Raw genomic sequence first — 9,913 nt, 5'->3', positions numbered from 1 at the left:
ACATAAGTGTTTTTCACTTGAGTTCCACTTAAGTCAACTTAAAAGGTTGGATGGATAATTAAAAAAAGATTACACTAAGAGAGGTATACTTTTTTTAATTATGTGTTGGAACACAATATGACACACATAATCTTTGATGAATGTCCCTAATGTCTACTGATTCACTGGATAAAAGTCATTTTGATTTAGATCCATGTTTTAAACCTTTAACCTGAAACCCTCAGAACTATTAAGGTCAGTCATGTGGGGAGATATTTGCACCTTTAAGGGCTCTGAGCCAAATCTCCCACACGAGGCGGTCCTCTGGAATGCACTTCCACTCATGGATGTAAAGTTTGTTGACAACATCCCTGACCTCCTGTGGAAACGAGTGCCTTTTTCATTCCCTCCCTGTGAGGTGCTATGAGGAGACGACATGAAGACCAAATCTCTTCCGTCAAGACTGTTTAACAGAAACTCAGGAGAAGCATCAGGTGAGACTCCGAGTCCTGCAGCAGCATGCAAGTATCAGCGACATGTGGACTGTGAGGAGAGCTGTGCCGACGGTGACGGCCGCCCAGAGGCGGGCAACAGCAGGCAGAATGAGAAGTGCCACAGAGAAATACACTTTGCCTTTCTGCCAGAGAGATATGAGCCACTGGTGGAGGATGAGGCAAAACAAGAGAGGAAGAAGAGAAAGAAAGAAAAGTACAAAAAAGTAAAGAAGGTTGGTATTCCTTTTTCACAGTTTGCTTAAAATGTTCAGAAACAAAAATTATGAACTTGGATAGTTAGGTGGTAGCCTTAAATAGATACTTGATCTCCTTCCCTTTTGTCCTTTCCTCTTAGGATCAATGCGGGTAAGTTAAAATATGAATCACACGTCACATTAATATGGCATTAATCAGCCTCAATTTCTTCTGGTGGAATCTTAATTATATAATTTTCATCTAATTAACTGTTTTTGTAATTGTGTGTATTGTTCTGCAACTGCATCCTAATTTCTCCATAATAATCAGGCCTGGGTCTCCGAGTTGCTGGTCAACCTGTGTTTTGCTCCCACTTTCAAAATGTCATCTGAGAATGCTGTCTGCATGACCAGCAGTTAAAATAACCCAGCCCATGCTCTTTTATCTGATAAATATTGTAGCTTTGTTTTTACTGGCCATCAGTTCCAGTTCTGGGTCAGACGAAAACCAGAGATTATGTTCTTAAAAGAGCTTTACAGATTCATATGTGTCACATCTTTGGCCTTTGACAGACAAATGTGCTGCTCCACTTTCTTGCTCTGTCCTTTATCAGTCACCAATCACTTGCACGTTTCACACATACAGGGACCGGGTGTGTGTTTGTGATTCAGCACTAACTAATGAGGTCTTTTGGATGAAGAGAAACAGAGTTCAAGGAAGGATCACCATTGTTCCATTTACTGCACAGAGTGCTGTATAACCCACACAAGTGATTTATTTCTACACTACGTCCTTGTGTTGGACAATAACAAGCTTTATCTATTGGCTTCATGTAAGAATGCATGCTGAAAACAAATCATAAACGACTCTTTGACTACTGTTAACTATTGACTACATTTATTATATTTCCTATCATGGAAGTTTATTGGGTTACATTTCCACAATGGTGCACGATTACAGAGTATAATAAGCAAACCATTGTGTTTGAAAATGAAATATACTGCAATTTAACCTGTGAGTGATTTCCAGCAAGTGATTTCCTCTGGAATTGATATTTAATTTAATATTTAATGAATAGAAATGGCATAGTATGCTACTGTAATGAAGAACATTCTATGTCTTTTCTTGCAGGTGCAGTGCCGGTAGGTAAAAAGTAATGGCATCAATTGGCCTTATTGAAATAATTCATATCATAATCATTGAGAAACTGCAAAGGTGGTGTGGGAATGACCAATCAAAACATTAGATTCACAATCATGAAATCATTTCAGATGCAATTATTGATCCAATATGATCAATTTAATAATAAATATCAATTATTTTTATGATGGAGTGGGTCAAAGTGACAACATATTCAGCTCACATGTTGATTTATAACCCTTTAAATCATGTGAGATTTATAAGGAAATAAAATGTGACCAAAATTACTTTAATAGGTTTAATAAGTGACTAGGCACTTGTGTTTATACTACACATTATCTGTCTCTTATCAGTCCATTGTGGCCTACATAGTACATCTGTAAAAACATGCTGAGGAATATCAGGTAAACAAATCGTAAATGAGCGACAGTCTGAGATGGGTACTTGAGTCTGTAAATTCAGGTTTTACTTTTTAAAAAGAAATCCTAACCCATGGTCCTGTTATCAGCTTATTTTGAAACAGTTATTCAATTTCATACCAGTTCAAGTAGTGCCACATTGAGGAAGCAGCTTTATTTTCCTACACAAACTGTCTTCCTTTGTCTGCTTCAGCCGGTCAGCCCTTTCCTGCTCAAAGAGGACAGGATACAATAGGGTTCACAAGACTTGTTATTTATGTTTCAGGGTTAAAAACACTCTCCCTGCTGAGCCATTGTTCTTATTTTATCACACACACACACACACACACACACACAGCGGGATACGTTCATGCTGATTCTACATAGGATTGTGTGCTGACAAATAATAATAAAAAAAACATTTCCACAGTTCACTTAAAATATGCAATTCAATCTTTGGAACACTCCTTTTGATTAGAGGATACAACTAGTGATGACATGATTTCCAGGGAAAATCAAATCAATCATGTTTGTGACTAAGCCATGATTCATGTTAAATGTATCATGGATTGACATGAATTCAGATTTTCTAATCAATAATCAATCAATTTCTTTGTTTTCCAGAATGTTGGCAAAGCACTGCGCTCCAGTTGGAAGTGTCTGATGCTTGGTCTCTACAATTTTGCTCTTGGATATTCCACTCCAATGGCCATGGCTGCGACTTTCGTCCCTGATTTTCACCGAGGAAGAAACGGGACCTGAGCTGAAGCGATCGATCAATCACTCAATCTCCTCCGGTTTCTGACTAAACTGTGTTGCATGTACCAGCATCACATGGACACTGACCAAAGAATTTTGATCATGATTATACATTTGAAATTACATCTTTTTTTATATATATTTCATAAGTTATAATCAATTAATAATAATTAGTGAATTCATTTTGATATCAAGTTATTTCTCAGTAAAATAGACATTTTTAACAGCAGACAAACTCCTTTATTTGTTTTTATATAATGATTAATAATTTACTAAAAGACTTGAGTGCCTTTTTACATTTGGAAAATGTTTCTTTTCAGGCAGCTAGCTGGTTTTTGCATGTCTGCAGATAGATAATAAAAAAAGCACTTTACTGTACTTGCAGATGAAGTTAATCAGGATGGTATTTATTTAAATGATTTACAGGCAAAGCATTGACAGGGAAAGAAGGCTGGTAGGATGTGAACAGAGTTGGTGTGGAGCAGCTGGAGCAGTATGAAAAATTAGAAATGTGTGTCATGTTCAATGGAGGCTGTCACTGAGCTGTGAAGTTAATTCTAACTGTAGGCTACTGTATATCAGTGTTTTTGTATGTATATATTACATTTGTGTTCATGTATCTGAATGTGAGGAATAGTAAATCAAAAAAAACATTTAAATGTGTCATAAAGTTATACAACAAATACAAAAGGTTAAATCCTTAATTATTAATTAGTTTCTGACTATATATAATAGTGAAGTTAAATGAAACTAATGCAATATCTGCCACTTCCATTTACAGAAGCGCCCCTGAAGCAAATATTTGTATTTCATGTATGATAACAATGTCAAATGTTATTTCATTAAAATATATCTGTATATTAAAAAACGTCGATAATATTATACTCAAGTGAAAAACTGCTTTAAACCATGAAACTGAAAACATGACGTATTACTTTTAACCCCACATACATCCACTCTGCTGTACAATGTACTGTATCATATCCTGCATATTTCCCTTACTGGCTCCCACTGTAAATACTTTAAATACTTTTTTTTTTTTACATATCCTTCTAATTTTTGTCGACGGTGTTGGTGCACTGATTTGCTGTTTCTTCTTCTACTCTTTATCTCTCCACTTGCACTACTAGAGCTGTCCTTTAATCTCGGTGTACACTGTATAATGACAATAAAGGTGATTCTGATTTAAAACGACGACAGAAAGCGGCGAAGTTAGTTTCAGGTTGAACATAAGTCGAAGTCTGATTGTGTTCCAACCTAGAACTCACTTCACCTCAACTGCAGTAAAGCTACTTCCGCGTTCTTGTCGTGTTTACATACGCGTTGGCACAGTCCGTCAACAACCGAGCTTTTTTGTGAAAATGACGGACGTTAAACCAGAGAATATCAGCGCTATCCCTATTGATGGATTCAGTAATTTAAGAATCACGTCAATATGGTCGTTTCTCATGTCTGTAAGTCGCACGTTTAAGCCTTGATTCGAGATGCTAGCTCTCACAGCTAGCTGAACGAACCTCAACGCACTCGGCCTTTTAATTGAAACTCACTTCTGTGAACAGCTTCAAGATTGCGTGTTCTTATTTATGTCTTATTTCTTTGTCTTTTCTCCAGGTTCAGTGGTCGGAGCCTTGGCTCATCGGACTGATGGTGTCCCATGTAGTGTGTTTGTTTGTGACGGTGGTGACCTGCAGATACTACAGAGCTCAGATCTGTCACTTTCTGCTCATGGGTACGTGAACAAGAAGTTACTGTATATAATTTTTGTTTTATGCACTTAATTACAGGAAAATCAGTCTTCGACAAATTAGTTTAACGTCAAAGTCAACGTCTGAAGTCTAACATTTCTATGTAACCTAATTGATAGCAAATCATGTGTGTGTTGTATATATTATCAAACATGAAGAACGTAAAAGATACAAAACAATCAAAATGAAAAAAACACATTCATGAGTAATAATGGCAATCCTTTTTAACATTTAATGGCCTAGTTGACTATCTGACATTTCCATTACAGATATCGGTCACGTCATTTTGACTAGTCGTTTTTTGTGACTTGTAGCTGTAAATATCTGTGACGTCATTCGTTCTAGTCAAAACTACAGTTTTCAGATATCTGCAATTCAGTTTTTTTTACCAGTCAAAATGACATCATGTTTGCCATTTATGCATGGGGAGTTTGTCATTATAGATATTTCTTATCTCTAATTCCAATTTCATATATCGGAGACTTAATTCAAGATATCTAAAAAGGACAATGTAGATATCTGAAATTGAGGATTGAACTGTGTCTAGTCATAGCGACCCTGATATCTGAAACTGGCATTAGAAATATCTACAATTGAGTTGTGGATGGCAAAAGTGACGTCATTCTGACACGCTAAAACTAAATTGCGGATATTTGTAACTGTAGTTTTGACTAGTAAGAATGAAGTTGCAGATATTAATAGTGAACATCCTGTCTATCGAGTAAACCGCTTGTGATAGGTTCACTTCGCTGCAGCCAGGTTGGACCCCATTTTGCCTTCAAAACAGTGCTAAGTCTATATGACACTAGCAAGATGAGAATGTGAATAAATATTATAAATGTATGTATTTCACAGTTGATAATTGTATTCTAGCTCCCTGCTCTGCTGTGTGTGTGTGTGTAGTATATTGTGTTAATTTGTCACTACAGCAAATAACACAACAGTTTCAAATGAGACATGATTGCTAATTTTGGAGTGGGTGTGTGTGTGATCTGACTTGTCTGACATGCATTCTCTCCACAGTTGCTTTGGTGTATGGTGCTGAACATCTGAATGAGCTGGCAGCCATGAACTGGATGTAAGATGCAGGGTTAATGTGTGTAGATGCTCTGCTGGAACAGTAAATTAAGAGTAATCAACAAACGCTCATTAAGCTTTATTACTGTTTGCAGGTCTTTTTCCAATTTCCAGTACTTTGATTCCAAGGGCATGTTCATATCTTTGGTGTTCTCGATCCCACTTCTGCTCAATACAGTCATCATTGTGGTATGTTTTACAGATTATTGTCCAACTTGTCACATCAGATCAGATGTCAAGAACACTATTTGGTGTAAGCTATTCCACTGATAACATGTGTTTGTGCGTTACATAACTGCAGATGGTGTGGGTGTACAGGACCTTTTCTACCATGACTGAACTTAAGACACTCCAGCTGAAGCGAAAGGCCCGCAGAGAGAAAAGGGAAAAGAATGACTGATCTCTTTCCTTATGTCTGTTAATGGGCTTCACTGAGAGGAGCTGACAACCTCTCCTTTGCTAATCCTGAACTTTGGAGCTGATGGGCAGATTCCTTCTCGTGACTATAAAAAGGATTGTTCGCTGATGTCTGGACTGGATGCCGTTCTTTCTGCTAACGACTGTTGGACTGACGGGGCTGCTGAATATGTTTGCACACTATGAGATTGGCAAGGACCAATGGACAGTTACTGTTTTGTATTTAATGTAGGTTTACAGAGTGTTGACATGTACAAAAGACATGAAGCATTTTTTGACTTATTAAATTCATGGCTGGGGAATTTGAATACCTTTACCAGAAATTCAAGCCTCCATCAGGGAAATGGGTATTTATTTATGAGACAGGGAGAGGGGAAGAAACAAAGTAGTATTTTCTAGAACCATAATCATCTGTTTTCATCATTTCATTGACAGAAATGTGTATAGAAACTTAAGTATAGATTATCTAATCCAACTTTAATTATAAAGCACTTAAAAAAACGACAACAGCTGAAACAAAGTGCTGATTATAATGTGGGTTACTCTTACGTTTTGCAGCAGCTATGTCAATTAAAATTAGTTGTTGAATCTATTCAAACTCAAACATCAACTCATTAACAGGTAATTGTGGGCTGGATCCCTCACTAGAGTAAAATTGTGAAAAACAAACCAAACTGACTTAATGAGCCAGGATTAATTTATCCACCAGCCTCTCTGGGAGGTGGTGTGGTTTTTCCAAAGCTTTCCAGATACTGGGTTCACCTATTTTTGTGCAAGGCATGTTTGATCCTTCCTTATAGGAGGGTTCTTCACTACAGACTGAAAACTAAACATTTTAGACATTTTCAATGAAAAAACATTGAATCAAAGCATGACGTTATAAGATGCAAAAACACAAAACACAAAAACTAACTGAATGAATGAATGTTTTACACTGTTTTGCATGTATGGCACTAGAGGGCAGTGCGGACTAAATGACAAGAGACAGGTGCTGTCTTCGCCAAGAGATGAGCGTCATGGGAGACCTTTTTCTTAATTTCAAACTATTCAACATGTCGGGAAATTTAACCTCAACCTTGTAGTTATTTGAATTTCATGCCTGTTTTTGCCTGAATGTATCTGTCGTGAGCCACCATGATTATACTATACTATAGTTACACTATGTGTACGAGTGATTGCTCTACAGTCATGACAGGGAGGAAGAGAAATGGTGGTGGAGGTGGGGATGGTGGTAAATTTTGTGCATGTGTGTTGTTGAGAGGCGTATGATTGGATTAGGCTCCATCCTTTTGCTTCTCTGCCTCTCTTTGACAGAAGAACCCATCATCTCTGAAGGGGGTGAACATTAGATGTTGCTCTCTGACCTATTTTTGGGGGGGAGGGGGGCTCAAAAGGGACAAGTCTGGAGACATGGATGCAACCAGTTGCTCTCTGACCTTTTTTCTAATTAAGCATTAAAGTTTAACAGTGCCTTGGGTCTGTTTGGTGTAAGGGGTGTAAGTTGCAGCCAACACGTGGGTTGCGAGTTTGCCATGCTGAGCCGCACACTGCACAAAGGAAACACCACCTAGTAAGACACACTGTCAAAGCTCAATTTTAACCTCATCACACATTTCGGGGAGATGAGGAACGCTAACGAGAGAGTGACATTGGAGTGAAGAGGTGACCAACTGAAGTGTTGAAGGGAAAAGTCTGGTGGAACATCCATCCTTCCATGAGTCAGACACAGTGACTGATGTGTGTGACTCATGACCTTTCTTTAACACTTGCAGAACCTTGTAGAAAATTTATGATATTAAGCTAAATTGGAGGCTCATAGTTTATAGTTTTGAAGAGAGTTCAACCAAACTAATAAAGAGTAACGTGGGGTAGGCTGAAAATCAATGAAAGAATTATTTTTTTTAAAAACAGGAAAGTTATTACAGCACAAACATTTGGACTCACTCGTCCACTATCAAGATAAATGGTGTCAGAATATCATGGCATGTGAGCTGAGACTCACACTAGCTTACCTTACAGATGGGGGATTGAAGCCTGATGAATTAACAGTATTTAAATTAAAGGCACCTGTCCTGAATGAAATATAATAAATTATCATTAAAGTTTTAGAGACCTGTACAGATTCCACTGTTTGATGATATTAGAGGTTTATTATGCTTTTTTGAAGCCGGATGAGGTTAACCCATGAATCTATCATTTTATACCAATTTTCCCCCAAGTGTTGTTTGAGATTTGGAAACTTTTGCAAATAAAATTCTGTGGGTTTGAACAATGTTTGGCAACACGTTTTGAGTTTGTGGCCAAATAACTGACCCACCGTTGGGTCGATGTTTGTCAAAGGGGTTATCCCATCCCAGATGATTTAAGATCTCATGCTCTCACTAACAGATGTTGGTGAAGCTTCACTTTCACTTGTTCACATGAGCAGTGTGTCTGAGTGCTTGTGGATTTCTCAGTTTGCAGTGGACATTTAACTGCCAACTGTCAGCTCATTCATCTGGTATATGAAAGAGTGAGCGTAAACAGATGTTGTAAAAGGCCTCAATGGTGGCAATGAAATGAGCTCACATGATGACATGTATTCACCATGTGTCAATTTCTATACTGATTATGTTGGCTCCTGCTGGACTTTGTCGTTTTTTTTGTATAATCTACTGGTTATGTTTGGCCTGAGTGCTGTGTTTATTAGAGGCAATTTCAACCTCAAATCTTGTAGTAGTTGTGAAACAGTTGTGCACATCAACACAGCTCAAATATCAATTCTGTTTTGCTTTTTTAGATTTGTTGTGAATGGAATAAAATATTATGACATACATTAGAGATGTTGTTTACGTCTCTTCTGTAATGGGGGCCAATACTGTAATGAGAACTCAATAGTGATGACAGTCCTAAACATAATAAATCCCCATATATTATGTATGAACAGCTGTTTTTGTACACCCACTGTTTAGGATTTATAGTAGTATTTCTAGTAACAGCAGCATAAAATTAATGGCTGCAACAAAATACTATGCAATAGCAAAGGAGATGTTTGTATAGTTTGTGCATGTTTTCTGAAGTAACACGACACCTTTCCTGTATGTTTTGTGCTATAGCTTCCTACTTCTTATATTTTATTATGTGCTTCTCATATGTAAACATATTGATAACTATTAGTTTTATGCACTTTTTTGTCAGGAATTACACCTGTTGAGCTTGTGTGAACTGTATAATTATCTGTATATGCTAGTTACAATTTTTCACAATAGCCAAAACATTAAACCCCATTTTCTAAACAACACTTTTAAAACTGCTAAAGCATCTTTATCAAATCAGTCACACTGTGTGGGAGGAACTATGCAAAGGTCATGGGGAGAACATTGACAGTTACCACACTATATAAACTCTTGTGTAAAGAAGACTGTAGCCACCAGGACAGTGTGGCGTTTCTCTAACGATAAAACCCTGGATTAATCCTGACATAAAGGAGAAAAAGAGGGCCTTGACCCAATCCACACATCACATCTACCCAGGTGAGAAATTAGCTCTGGAAGATCAAGGCAAAGAAGGCTGTGGGTCCTGATAGCATCAGCTTCAGGCTCTTTAAATCTTGAACGGACCAGCTGTGCAGGATAATGAGGATCACCATCAACATGAGCCTGAAGCTGGGAAGAGTACTACAGCTGTGGCACAGCTGTGTGGTATGGCAGCAGCTACAGGATAGTGGTGC

At 37.7% G+C, this 9,913-nt stretch overlaps 2 protein-coding genes across 2 annotated transcripts; both read left to right on the top strand.

The window, feature by feature from the left end:
• The first annotated feature begins 326 nt into the window (after positions 1-326).
• LOC131444126 (required for drug-induced death protein 1-like) lies at positions 327-4,159 on the top strand. The gene is made up of 2 exons (XM_058614286.1): positions 327-706; positions 2,831-4,159. The coding sequence occupies exons 1-2, from the start codon at positions 416-418 to the stop codon at positions 2,966-2,968; spliced, it is 429 nt and encodes a 142-aa protein (XP_058470269.1). The 5' UTR covers positions 327-415; the 3' UTR covers positions 2,969-4,159.
• Positions 4,160-4,192: 33 nt separating this feature from the next.
• tmem18 (transmembrane protein 18) lies at positions 4,193-6,512 on the top strand. The gene is made up of 5 exons (XM_058614285.1): positions 4,193-4,419; positions 4,577-4,694; positions 5,734-5,788; positions 5,883-5,976; positions 6,089-6,512. The coding sequence occupies exons 1-5, from the start codon at positions 4,327-4,329 to the stop codon at positions 6,185-6,187; spliced, it is 459 nt and encodes a 152-aa protein (XP_058470268.1). The 5' UTR covers positions 4,193-4,326; the 3' UTR covers positions 6,188-6,512.
• The last annotated feature ends 3,401 nt before the right edge of the window (positions 6,513-9,913 follow it).

Source organism: Solea solea, chromosome 17, assembly GCF_958295425.1.
Source record: "Solea solea chromosome 17, fSolSol10.1, whole genome shotgun sequence".
Taxonomy (NCBI): domain Eukaryota; kingdom Metazoa; phylum Chordata; class Actinopteri; order Pleuronectiformes; family Soleidae; genus Solea; species Solea solea.
This window is presented reverse-complemented; position numbering and strand designations above follow the sequence as displayed.